Here is a 14,360-nt window from a genome sequence, read left to right on the forward strand (position 1 = left end):
AAAGCTGGGAAATGGGCTAATTACACCATTTATTAGAAGGGGAAAAAAGCCAACTGTGTCTTATTTCCATTTTGAACTCCAGTGACTAAAGCTTTCAGCTGTTGGCTCTCATTATGCTGCTATATTAAAGAAGTATCAAGTGTCAGATGTTGTTGCTTAGCAGAGATGAGTTGAAGAAAGTTTCTTCTTAATCTGCTTTTTGATAAACAAGTATACTGAGGGTCTGGAGTCTCTTTGGGGGAGGGTGGGGAAGTACTCTCCATTCCACCAGAGTTTCATTGTAAGCAAATACCACTGAATCCACGCTGAGACATGGCATACACTATAGCAATTTTTAAGAAATACATATTTTTTTTAAGTAGCTGGACTTTGACAAATCATAGATTGACAAAATCATATATTGACAGTTTATTTAATTAGAAGTACCTCTGAGTTAATGTTAAGTGTGCATTGTGGATGTTGTGATTTTTGATAAGGGATGCATCAGTGGTAATCATTGCACAGCAGAGTAGTGATATTTAGGCCAGGGTGCCTGTACCAGGTATATATTGCTGAGGTAAATGCGTGGAAGCACTGGGAGGGCATGATAAACGTGCTTAGAGTATAATGGCTTTACCATCTATTCCTTTGCACTTTCCCTACAAGACTCTTGGAACTTGGAAGATGCTCAACTGTTTTGAGCACAGTCTTAAGCTCACAGCTGTTCATTAGTATGTGCCCTTAATGTGTACCCTTAGTATGTGTAGAAAGGGTGTTGGGCTTTTTGCATAACTGACCATCATTTCTTCTCTCTGCTCTAACTAAACAACAAGGGGAATGAAGTGTTGACTTTTCCAGTGTTAATACAAGCAGTAACAGGTGTGGTAACAGGTGATATCCATTGAACAGACTTAACATAAATAAATAAATAAATTTCCTTCCATTTTGTCAAGAGTCCTTGTTTGTTATTTATGTAACAGAGAGCTTTCCTGTCTTTTTAGGAACTGTTTCCAGCCAACAGGCAGAATGTGGATCATTTTGCCAAGTATTTTACTGAAGCAGGTTTAAAAGAGCTCTCAGATTTCCTTAGAGTTCAGCAGTCACTGGGGACTCGTAAAGAACTTCAAAAAGAGCTACAAGAACGTCTCTCTCAGGAATGCCCAATTAAGGAGGTAAAGAGTGTTTTACAACTTCTGTTTATATAATCATAGTTAAAGATGTAAATAAAGAATAAATAGAGAGGAGCAGGTACAGACTCCTGAAGATTTCCTCTGTTTTTCTTTAAATTACTTTTAATTTATTGATCAACTCACTTTGTGCCTTCAAAAGGCCAAAGCAACAAAACACCTTATAGATTTGTAAGTGTAATTGACTACATTTTTATGTTCAGTTAGACTTGATGAGAATGAAGTTCATGTACCTGCATTAACTGTTAGTTTGTATGGGAAGGAGAAACCTTGTAGTCAAGTAATACTAATGTTGCCAAATAAAAACATGGTAAATGTTTTTATTCTTGTTCTAAATTTGTTTCTTGTTGTTTCTGTACTGTGGTGATGGAGTTGTTACTGGCTGATTGGAAATGTTGCTCAACACAGCATTTTATTTCATGCTCCAGGTAGTGCTTTATGTAAAAGAGGAAATGAAAAGAAACGAGCTGCCAGAGCCAGCAGTGATTGGTCTCCTGTGGACCTGTGTAATGAATGCTGTGGAATGGAACAAGAAAGAAGAGCTGGTTGCAGAGCAAGCCCTCAAACATCTAAAGGTGTGTACCTGGGTGATGAGGGGAAGAGCTTGCTGTGAAACAACAGAATACATTCTAGAGCTGCCAAGTTCTTACTTGTTTAAATCCAGGAGATTCAGTCTTAAGGGCTAATAGCAATACCATGCATTGCAGTATCTTGTGTGTAGTACCTTCTTCATTCACAGTAATGCTAAAATAAGGTGCAGATTATTGAATGCTGTACTGTCCCCTGAGGCATACAGTGCAGAAAACCAGGGCAAGCTGAGGTGGTTGTAGCTTGAGTGCCTTTGCATTATGCTTTCTCAGCGTGCTGAGAGGCTCCTTGCCTAGGGCACAATATTAAACAAATGCTGAGACTTGAGTCTTTTTAGACCTGACTAGTAAGCCTGCTGGAATTGTCTTTGCAATGTCTTTGCCAGGAGCAAAGAAGTTTTGGGAGCATGGTGAGGCAGCACCTGTGCTGGCTTTGCACAGAGCTGTTTAGATCCTGGCAGGACTACTGAGCTCTGAACTTGTGAAATGTTTGATGCTGTTGTTGACTGTGGGAGCTGGGTAGCTGCTACTCAGCTAGTAAGGCAGGAGCTGACTTGAGAGCCTTTGCACTGTGTAGTGAGTGTGCACTTCCTAGCCCAGATGCTCTGCTTATGGGTAAGAGAACTAAATGCATAGAAAGCCAGACTGTGTGTTTTTTTTGTTTTTTTTTTTTTTCAAGTGATGACAGGTTGCAGTGTCACAGTTACGTGCTGCTACAAAAGCCCTTGCAACCTCAGGAGGAAAAAAAAAAAAAAACAAACACACAGTGCAGAATAATCAGAGTCCTTGCAATGGTTAGCATTCTTCAATCCAATCATGAAGGATTGCGCAGTGCAAGACACTTGAACTCAGGACATGGAAAGAAAGGCTTTTCAGTTTACCAGCTGAAAAGGACTAAGTTTACTATGAGCAAAAAAAAATACTCCTTCACAGCCAGGACTGCAAAAATGTACCATAAGACAAAAGCAATCAGTACTTTTTTTTGGTGATAAAATGGATCTTAAGCTTGATCAGAATTCCTTTCCTCTTTGTATTGATGCTTTTCCATATTTGAAGTTCCCACATTGGTTTAGCTCCTACTATGGCTGTCGTTTCATCTGAATTTAGGTTCCCAAGAGCAACATCAGTCATCCTAGAAATGTAGTCACTCGGGATCTTGCATAGTCTTTGATGGTAAAATTGAATGCCTTGAAGTCTTCTGCAGCTACAGCAACCCAAATAACAGTAGAAAGATGAGGGAGTTTCCAGAAGGAGGAGAGACATTGTTTTTCTTGTTCTTTTGATGTAGTGATTGATCACATCTCTTTATTTGAGTTGTAACAGAGTATCCATTGAGATTTATCATCTAATACTGCAGGGCAAATTAACAAATACTTCTTGGAATATTTGAACAGTGGGAAGAGAAACATATCTGGCTTTGTACAGATATTGTTGACTGGATGCTTAGTCCTACAAGCCTTGCTTAGCAAGCCATCAGCTATGTGTGTAACACCACTAAATTAGGTAAAGCAACTTACCTACATAAGATATGCATCTTCATTACTATGTGCAAAGGCTAAAATCAGATGAGTTCTATGGGGTGTTTACTATTTATACTTACAGGTAGGAGTTTAACAGAAGTACTAGAAATAAAAGTGTAGATTTTACTAGCTTCTGCTTCTTTACTTGTCATTGTTCAGAAATAAACAGCATTTGTTCCACATTGGTCTTGGATTCCCCTCTTTGGGCTCTAAGCTGACCAAATGTGTGATCCAACTCCAGAAATCAAATTAAGTGTGTTAGCGTGACACACAGCCCAGTTTCCTCCTGTGTGTTGATGTTCCCTGAAACAATTATGGAATTGCTTTGCCCTGATGGTGTGAGTCAGTATGCATATGAATACCTACTCAAAGTGGAACATGCCAGGTGCTGTGACTTATTCTTGTGTGGCTGTACCAACAGATAACTCACAGTTCTCGTAGCACTGACATGTAGGTACCAGTCTGCTGAAGTCATTAGATTTCTTTTAGTAAGCTGTGTGCAATGGACCCCTGAAAAGAAATTCCAAGGTGCAGTAAGCGTGGATGTCATGTGTGCCATCTGTACTGCAGGACTGGTAAGTTTTGGGCTGAGGAGGAGATATGGAAAGCTGTTAAACCCTGAATCTTACAGGGTAAGCTCCTCAGCCTTCCAGTAACCTCACAGCTACACTAGGACTTAACCCCTAGGCCACCTAGGATCTAGCCCCATCCTCGTGGATGGAGAGAATCCTCTAGACGGTTCTCACTAGAAACAAAACTGTGGTGTCAGCTTTGTGACACAAGAGCTGCTGACCTTTTGCAACATAACCTGAGGCAAATGGAAAATACTGCAGCTTTGCTTGGCCAACAATAAGAGAAATCTAATTTTATGGTTCCTCTGTCATTTAGACACTTGTGAAACTTCCCGTTCTAAGTCTGTACCAGTTAATGAGCGAGAGGAATGTGAGGGGAGTCGGTCAACTTAGCAAAATGAGGATCTCTTTATTTCTAAACTGAGAAGCTAAGATATTTTTTAATAAATCACTTAACACCAAGAGGCAGCTGTACATCACAGACCTGTGGATGGGATTGGGTTCTGCTGATAGTACTAGACAAACTGCAGTGTATATTGCCCTGCCTCCCTGCAACTTGACTAAGTAACGGCTGGATGTTTATAGGGCCGATGAGAAGAATGGGAAGAATCTTGCTACCCACAGTCCCCTAATTTTTGTGGAGTAAAAAGTAAATTGTTTTTGAAAACATATGTATACCTTTCTGAAGTGGAAAAACTCAACGTGTTGTAGTCTTTTTTTCATAATTTGTAAAACAGCTTCTTCCAAAACTAACTACACTGTCTGGTTGACTACCTGCTCTTATTAGTTACTGTATGACTTCTTGCTCTCTCTCTAAGTTAATAGCCAATACAGGTTGCTCTAGAATATCTTTTGCAAAATAATTCAGATTGTGCTCATTTTTTTCATGTGTTTCAATATATTTATTGTTTTCCTGTGGATCACATTGAGTAAGATCCTCAAGATTTAGCCCGTTGTAAAGATGTCCTAAAGCATGTTTTTGAACGTTTATATCACTGCTGCCTAAGGTGCTCAGTTACCTGACATTACCAATTGGGAGCCCTAGTCACACAGGTTTAACACCATTACGTCAAGCCATTGCAACTCCAGCTGGTAAAAGCCAAGCAGTATTATTGAAAACTAAGAAAGGCTGAACTGATCAATGCGAGAACAATTTAAATAGTAATGTTAACTTATATTTATGGCCAGGGGATCTGAAGAACACAGGTATTCTTTCTTCCCTTCAGCTCTGAAAAATGCTTTTATAGTATCTTAAATTTAAAATTGCAGCCTTAGCTGGACTCATTGCAGGCTAAGAAGAAAGGAAATTAGAAAGAGAGATGGATATAAAAACTGTCATTTTTTAAGGAAAGAGTGAATCAGATTTGATCCTTTAATGTAATTTTAAATTTTAGGATCTGAAATAATAGAAATTGCATAAAGTGAAAAATATTTTCTTTTATTATATTAATAAACTCCAGGAAAAGATGATGAAACATACAGCTGCTGTCTTATCAGAATCTCATTAGCACTTAGTGCCATGTTTTGACAACCTTTGCTTTGGTAAACAGCAGTGTTTTCATGATGGGTTGATGGTGGTGATAAGAATAATAATGACACTTGAACACAGTTAGATGGGAGTAATTGAATTTCCCTGAGACTTCTGAAACCCCTGGAAAACTGGAGATTTATATTTTTATGTGATTCATCCTTAGATATCTTACATATCCATCAATAAAGTGTCATTCCTTAATCTACATGCTGTGTGCTGTCTTGTGAAATGTACAAACACCAGTACTTAATGATGTGGACTCATAAATTCATTGTACAAAATTCAGTATCTAAAAGTCATACTGAAATTTAGTTCACAGCATGCAGTACGTTACAGAATGCTCATTGATATTTATATGTGCACTGTATGTCTTCAGGTAAATGTATTGGCAACTAAATCTACGGTTTCAGTGAAACATTTTCAGTGATGAAATTCATGATGCATACAACTAAGAAGCTACATTTATTGTACTTTTTCTATACTGATATGCACTTTGCTTTTTTTTGTGTGTCCTCCTTTCAGCAATACGCCCCTCTGCTTGCTGTCTTCAGCACTCAAGGCCAGTCAGAGCTGATTCTTCTCCAGAAGGTGCAGGAGTACTGTTATGACAACATCCACTTCATGAAAGCCTTTCAGAAGATAGTGGTACTCTTTTATAAAGGTAAAAGTCTATAGGCACTGTCATATACTGTGCGTGGACATTGGACCTGGCATTGACTTGACTGTGTTGAATGAAGTTATTAAGTATGTTATGGGCATGTGTTAGAAGCAGGGCTGGACTGTAGCCCCTTTGCTTTGAGCGTTTAAAATTAAGGTCTCCCTACATTCTCCAGTGGTGTAGTTGCTGTGTGCCAACTGCTCACCTATGATGTAATAGGAAATTGATGTTCTCTAGGTAACTGCATATGCAAAAATGTTTGAATTGAACTCTGAAACACTTTACACTTTGTTAGTTCAAAGGAGTGTGTGGCAACAGGAGAAGTCAAACCAAGCCCTTCTTTCTTTGTTTATCCTACAGTCAGGCTTTAGCAGGATCTAAGCAGTATCTACAGTCTGAGGGGATTTTTGTCCTAGTATATTACCAGGTCTGCGAAGAAATCTTTATACATTTCTGACAGCTTTAAAAAACAAATTAGAGTTTAATTTTTTAAAAACTTGAAAGTGCAAACTATCTCAGCAGGAAGATTTTTCAAGTTTTTTTGGGGGGTGTTTGTGGTGATTTTTACCCTGCTGGGCAGCTGAACTCCATCATAGCTGCTTTCTCAGCCTCAGGGGAACTGCTGCTGCATGCCTGGAGCACCTCATGCCCTCCTGCTGCACTGACCTTGGGGCTGCAGGGCTGCTTCTCGCTCCTCTCTCCCAGCTGCTGTAGCACAGCAGTTCTTTCCCAACTTTTACGGCCCAGTGTGACATCACGTGGCATGAATGTCCCTTTGGTCCCTTTAGGTCAGCTGCCCTGGTGATGTCCCCTCCCCACCTCTTGCCCACCCCCAGCCTGCTGGCTCTTGGGGCAGGGAGGAGTTGGAGGAGGTCATGGTGCTGTGCCAGCACTGCTCAGCAATAGACAAAACTCTGGTGAGAGATCAGTGCTGTTCTAGCTACAGATGCAGAGCGCAACACCAATATGGGCCACTGCAGGGAAAGTTAACTCCATCCCAGCAAGACCCAGTACAGTGTTATTCCCTCTCTGCAAGAATGGAGCTCTTCTTTATTTCTTCTCCTTTTTTCTTCCCCTGACAGTTTGTTGCAGATGCCACAGTTTGACAGATTTATTTTTTTATTGTGAAGCAGACTTCTTAGCAAGTTTATTCAGATCAGGTTGTCATAGAGACTAATGGTCTTGCAGTGTGTGCAATGGGTGAGTGCCAAACAGTTTGTTCTGACATTCCTGCTATAAATAGCTGAAGGAGAAAAATCAGCAGGAGCAGAAGCCCAGCACCGACCTTTGTTCACCCTGTGGTGTCCAGGTGCACATTCAAGTCAAACAAGTTCAAATTGATAAAATATTTTCATGGCTTCAAAAGGTGAAACAAGTGAATCAGACAGATTTATTTCTGTCCTTCTGTCGATATACTGTAGCCTCAATGATTAAATGAAAAAGCAGTACACCCAGTGGTCCCTCTGCCTTCAAATTCTATAATTTGTAAAGATCATGAATAACTGAAGAAAAACCTGACAGTGCAACCTGCAACAAGCACTATATTGAGTTTTCTTTGGAAAAGGAAAAATCACTTTGCACGTTGCAAATGAGCCAATATTGTAAGACCTGTACAGTTAGACAATAAGCGATGGTTAAAATAAATAGTTTTGTATAGGATTCCTTTCAAGGTTTTTTTTTTTTGGTTTTTTTTTTTTGTAAGTTCACTACTGCATTAGTCTGCAAGAGTAACCCTGACATTCCAAAGAACCTAAAAACAAAATACTAATGGGTACATTAAACTTAAGGTGCTGCAAAAATCCAGTTCCCACCTACTCTGCTCACCCCAAAAGCCCTTGTTCTGACTCTGGAGATGTACGTGGGCAGGCTAGTTATGCAGGATGGGAAGACCTAAGCCTCAGCACTACGTGTGTCACAATATCCCGTGATGTCTAGAAGAACGTTAGGAGCCATGGCCCATCCATGAAAGCACACTGCAGCAGGTATGGAGTGTCCAGAATGTGCAATATTCAGAGTGCACGTGCCCATATCAGTCTCGAGTGTCTTGGGCAGGCATGCCAGAGTTCCTCCTGCTCTATCATATGATGCAGTCATGAGGCAGCACAGCTGCCAGCCCTTCCTGCCCCCATTTAGGCTGAAGCTACATTTGCCTGTTTGACAAACATACTGTTGCCTACCAGCAATGGCAAGCCTGATGTTACAGCCAGTAGTAGTAGGACCCCTTTGAGCCTGGACATGGTAAGGAAGTTGTTAGCTCCATCCATTTAAGGCAGCTTTGGAGTCAGACTGTGCCCATTAGGTGAGGGTGTGCTTCTGCATTAACCAGGAAAGATTCCCATGTGATCCTTATTATCACACTTTAGTTGCTCATGACTTTGGTTTGTCTAGAGGAAGATACCAGCCTGAAATGGGGACTGGGTGCTGCCTGCCTCGGCTTCATTTCAGTGCTGGTGGACCTCACCCTTTCCTCCCCAGCTCATACCTCTCCACTAGAAACAAGCCATCCAGTCCTTTTAGAGACATGCTTTATCCTAGGTTCTTTGCTGATGACAGTGTATCTTATGCTTCCTATTAGTCAAGGAGAACAGCCGCCAAAAGCTATTAATGGCTGTGTTGGCAGTGAGGGAACAGCAGATGCTTGTATTCCCATTTCTGTTGTGCTTCATCTGTAACTTATATAGGATTTGGAGAGGTTTCAAGGTACCTAGAGACAAATACAGGCATCTGGATATCTGTGCACAGGCAGTCAGAAATGCAGCTATTTACCAGCAGGCATGTGGACTGCTTATTGCTTGTTACTCATCATGAGGGATTGTTTCCTGGGCATGAAGATGATTATTGGAGATGTGATTGTCACCCCATGCTTTGACAAGTTTAGTTTAACATCTTGGGTTTAAATCCTTCCCATTTTCACATCATCAAATAGCCCTTGGATTACTTTCCAGGAATTACCTGGAAATGTCTGAATATATTAATTGGAGTGGTTAGGTTCATTACTATCTAGAAGGCCTGAAAACCTGTGGTGTTTTTAATTGTTCTGAAATCTGTTGCATCTCTCAACAATGTGGAATGTAATATTTTCACCAGTTTGTAGGTATAATCTACAAAAGCAGTTCTGCAGTTGGTTAAAGCTTGTTGACGTTATTATATCTTTGTGCTCCTGGTAGAATATTGAGGAAAATAACCTGTCCTGTTCTGTACTAATTCCTGGCAGTGACATTGGCTTTAAGTGGTAACCAGAGAAGCAGTGCTACTGTAATTAGTGTTTTAGCCAAGCTTAAAGAGCACAGGCACAGGATCAGAAATTTGTCCAGAAAAATTGCAAATCGCTTATACAAAATAGTCCAGGCTTGCAGACTCTCCTTTCTTTTAGTTTGTGTCCAACTTGGAAATTTCAAGTGTGAACTCTTGACACTATTGAAATTAATACGCGTTTGTGAGGATCAAAATTTCATCCTCCGAACAACAAACCCCCTTAGCAGGCACAAAGTGTCTGTGTACCTCTGCATTAAAAGGTGAGTCAGTATTTACAAAATAATGAGGAGGGAGAAAATCCCTTGTGCGTGTGGAATAGTACTCCAGTCTACTGTAGCCCAATTAGACCTCAGAGATGCTCTCCTGCAGTATGGAGGTGTCGTAACCAGAAGATGCAGACTCTCTTCTCAAACAATAGGAATCTTGCACTTAGAAGAACTGAATCTTCAAGTTCTGCTTGACATTCAGGTTTTGGTGGGTTTCTGTTCTTGATAGAATCCAATTATCTTTAAACGATCTTCAGTATCCAAGTACCTTCTTTTGGTACTGGATGCAAAACCTTCCCAGGAAAAAAATAAATCATAAAGACCGTAATTGTACTGTGGGTGACGTTCCTCGTATTGAAAGAGCTCTTGCCTTAAGGCTGTCCTCCCAGATGAGTTGTCTGCAGTAGAGCTGAGCTGAAATTTGCAGATTGATTGACTGTGCTGGCAGCTGCCAGCGTATGCTCCTCTTTACCACCGATGGCTGTGCAGTCTGAGTTAAAAGCAGAAGCGCATTCACGCTGGGTGATTTAGTATGAAGCTGAGACCTAAACTTCAAGTAACATTCCAGTTAACCCTGCAGTAAAGAAATTGGGCTCTTCAAAGACTCTGCTTTGCAACCTCTCTCTTTCAAGACAGATGTCCCTGGAGGCTCTCGCAGTGGGTGGCTTGAGTGGAGGGTGGCTGCACCTGCAGGAAAGACATCTCTTGGGCTGACATCACCTGGGACTGCAGTGAAAATGATGTGCACATGCCCACAAACCAGAGTTCAGCTTCAGCGGTTAAAATATACCTATAATCAAGTTTGATGAGAAATAACTCATAGATGATACAGCTATATGAGTTTATATAAATGAGTCATTCCCTTCTTCCTTCTGTCCCCTCCAGTGTTCCTGTTGCTTCAAAGCAACCTAGGGGTATGATTAACTACACCCTGTCCTGCTTGATTGCTAAATTGAGCATCTCTGTGCTGACAGCACAGCTCTCATGAGCACTGGAGGCATGAATGTAGTTCAAATAATATTGCTCAGAAATGAAAGGAGAGTTGCAGTTGTCCTTTTTGCAGTTGAAAGCATTTTTTCTTCTCTGGTGTAGGAGGCTTATTGCTATGGAGTTACATACAGGCAAATTCCTCATCCACCCAACTCGAGAATGTTTTAATCTTCAGGGCACGTTGTGAGATTGCATACTGCTATTACCAGATTTAGGGTTGGGGGTGGAGAGAGGTAAGTTTCCCTTTCCTCTTTGGCAACAAACCCACCAAGTTTATAGGCTGCAAATCAAGAAAATGATTTACATACAAGGATGAAATTCCAGCTTCATGAGAGCCCATGTGAAATATATTTTAAGCTTGGTAAATGAAAATCCTGAATTATTAAATGCTGTAATGCTTTTGAGGTGCTGCTACAGATTACTGAGAAGTATTTAATGCAAAGTGAAACCTCTTTTTTAGCTCCAGTACTGCTTTTACTTTTGAGGAAAAATTCATTGTGGGGTGTCAGGATTTCTGAAAGATAACAGCTTTGTGTTGCTTGTAGAGTTCTCTCAGCACAACTTACATGTACTGAAAAACGACGTACAGCCAGAGCAGTCTTGCTCTCCTTGTGTTTTCAGCTTACTGTCAATTGCGGCAAACTGCAGAAGAGGTTTAAGTTTGAAAGTGTCTGAGTGACAAGGTAACTTACAGTCACGCACTCACTGAATTCCAAATTTTCAGGGAGATGTTTTGCATTCAGTTACTATAGGATGTCTTGGGGTAGTTTTGATTAAGTTCAGACGTATCCCAGGTTGCTTCCATCTGTTTATTATTCAACAGCATATGTGAAGTGTGCCTACTCTGTCTGGTTTGATCAGATGTATTTGATCGGATGTCACTTAATTCAGTTTGCCACCTTCTCTTCACTGCCATATCTGCTATGACCTTTAGGCTGCAGCAGAAGGTGATGGTCAGGGTTCACACTTCAGCAAGTGAATGCCAAATCAGTGGGACAACACCAAGGAGTTCAAGGCAGCAGAAAAGCACTCAACATAAATGTGTTGATTTTGCAGAGCAAGGGAGGGTAGTGTGTTCAAAGGCAAGAAGAATGGAAATTTTAATGAGATGCAGAAAGCTGTCTTTAGTCTTTTTATAGAACAAATACAGTTTGATTTTTGTTCTTTCCTCCTGCATTATGTAACTGCCAAAATGCCATTGTGGATCCCAGATTTTGCCTCCGCAGCCATCAATTACGGAGATATTTGGCTTGGCTGGATCACAGAAGCTTTGTTCCTGGGGCTAGGGGTCTGTTGCTAGACCTAAATTTGCATCTGTTGGAAACAATAAGTGTCCTTGCTGCTTATTAGGATTTCTTTATTCTGAATTTCACTCAGCCTCACGCTCCTTCAGACAGTTATTTTGTTCTTGATACTTGACAGAAAAATGTCAGCTGTGCTGTCCATCTGAGCAGTTCCCTTAAAATGGGTGGTCTGAATGAATGGTAGTCTTAAAACTTATTACCTAAAAGCAATATAAAACTTCTAGGGAAAAATGTCCAAAAATCCCTATTAGCTGTCTTTTAACTGTGCAGTCAGGAGATATCTTTTGCTTCAGGTTTTTAGAGCCATGCACAGTTCTGTGATCCAACAGCAAGAAAACACACGGTATTTCTTCTTGTGGTAACCTCTAAGATGTGTAGATGGATTTTTAATCAACTATCTTACATGGTGTATTTAAAGCAGATGAATAAAGAACTTCCCTTTGTGAAAGCACAATATTCGGTACTTTATTTTACATGTAACACATTTCATTGCATCCAGGATCCTTAATATGCATCAGATACTCTGTTGTTATAGCCTATTATAGTTAACGCAAAACTTGTTCCATTGTGACCATATTAACTTATTTTATTCTGCCTTTAAAAAACAAAACCAGGTACTATCTTTCTTCCCCCTGTCTTTTAACCTTAAAAAGTACAATGACTACATACAAACACTGATCTGTATTTCAGCTGATGTTCTGAGTGAAGAAGCTATCCTCAAGTGGTATAAAGAAGCACATGTTGCTAAAGGCAAAAGTGTTTTTCTTGACCAGATGAAGAAATTTGTGGAGTGGCTGCAAAACGCTGAAGAAGGTATGGATTCATTTAAAGCAATGTGTCAGTCTCTTTGTGAATCCAAATGTGTTTCTTCTCAGATTTTAGTTGTACAAGGCACATGAAGTCTACAGACTTGGAATAAAAGACAGTGGGTTTGACTGTTCCAGATTGTTTACAGTCATGCTCAAGCTTAACAGCGCTTGCTGCTTCTTACTTGAAGGTGTCTTTATTAACTCTTTAAGTCATCAGGTACCACTTGTCAGTAGATAAATTCTTAAAGCTTCTGCAGGTAGGATAAAATCTTTGGGAACATCTTCACAGCCAAATGGCAGTGCAAGTGTAGCATGCGCTGACATCACTGTGCTACCTTGCTGTAGCTAGCACTGATGACAGCACGATGACCTTAGTGTAAGCATATACAAGCTGATGGTTTTTTATATTGATACCTCTTTTTCTATTATCTATACTGACCACATGAACATAGCTTAAGCCTGCCTGTGCCATTGTGGTTGAAATTCATTCTGTATGAATGCTTAGGCTAAAATATGTGGTTTGTGTTTACTCTGTTAAAACAGTTACTGGGAAGGGGAACTGGTTTCTCTGGTCCATAAATGTGTTATTCTTTGTACTGAACAAATAGGTTACCATTTTTGCCAAGTTCACATCCTTCAAAAAGGAAGTCCATGTCAGTTGGGATGATCAATCCATGTGTAATAGCTAGGGATATAATTCTTAGTGTTCATTTGCATCCCTGCAACGTTGATTCTTTTAGACTTTTAGTGGGAACTTAGTAATGCTAAGGAACAGGTAAGTCTTTGTAGCAATTCACATATACATATAGAAAAACAAAAATGATAGCTCCTTTCACACTGTATACTAGCAATCTTGGTTAAAAACACTTTTATACCCTTTAATCTTCTGCTTGTATGCCATTCTGTTTTTCTTTTTCACCCTTTTCTGCATGTCCCTTCTCCCAGATTTCCTTAGTTACGAAGTCCAGTACCATTGAAGGCAAAGTATTGCTGTTAGTATATGCAGATTGTGTTAGATCAGATTTCTCAGAGCAAACTTGCTATATTTGTGTCAACAAGCCCTTTCCTGTCAGGTGAACACCAAGACAGAAATGCAATATGATGCAAAATAGCTTTATGTGACAAAAATGGTGTGCACGTTCCTAAATTACTAATTAATGTTATACTATACAAATCATTTAAAAAAATATCTTTTGTACTGATTCCACACCTGCTGTAGAGTAGTAGTCTGTATGATGATCATGACTGATATTTGCAGAGCAAATAGTTAAAAGGGTGCTTCCTGGATAATAGCAGTACAGCCTACGCAGAGATTAGAAGAGCAAACAAAGGATGCTGATTCTTAATTAAACTCAGCTTGGATATGCGTTGGTTGGCTCTGCGGATGAGGACCAGAATCATTCATGGTAAGCTAGAGTCATAGAACATCCCGAGTTGGAAGGGATGCACAAGGACCATCAAGTCCAACTCATAGTAACAGGTAACTAGTGACAGATCCCTAAACTAAGAACTACCCTGTGGAGCGTAACAGTGTAGGTCTTTGTCTTCTGAAGCTGTGCATTGCTTTCTGGTTTACTCTCTTTAATCTGTCAACCCTTCCTAGGAGGTACTAGGTGTGATGAAAATTTTAACTGGAGTTTTGGCAGGATATTCTGTTATTTTTAAGGAATTATGCAAACTACATGAAATATTTTACTTTCTT

General features: G+C 40.1%; 1 protein-coding gene across 2 annotated transcripts in view; it reads left to right on the forward strand.

Annotated features, from left to right (window-relative positions):
• BZW2 (basic leucine zipper and W2 domains 2) overlaps positions 1 to 14,360 on the forward strand; it is a 55,179-nt gene that overhangs the window by 40,353 nt on the left and 466 nt on the right. For both annotated transcript variants that reach the window (XM_068674103.1, XM_068674102.1), the window contains exons 8-11: positions 981 to 1,151; positions 1,595 to 1,741; positions 5,899 to 6,037; positions 12,540 to 12,662. In XM_068674103.1, the coding sequence (XP_068530204.1) occupies positions 981 to 1,151; positions 1,595 to 1,741; positions 5,899 to 6,037; positions 12,540 to 12,662 (580 nt within the window). The remainder of the gene's footprint in view (positions 1 to 980; positions 1,152 to 1,594; positions 1,742 to 5,898; positions 6,038 to 12,539; positions 12,663 to 14,360) is intronic.

This window comes from Anas acuta, chromosome 2 (assembly GCF_963932015.1).
Source record: "Anas acuta chromosome 2, bAnaAcu1.1, whole genome shotgun sequence".
Classification (NCBI taxonomy): Eukaryota; Metazoa; Chordata; class Aves; order Anseriformes; family Anatidae; genus Anas; species Anas acuta.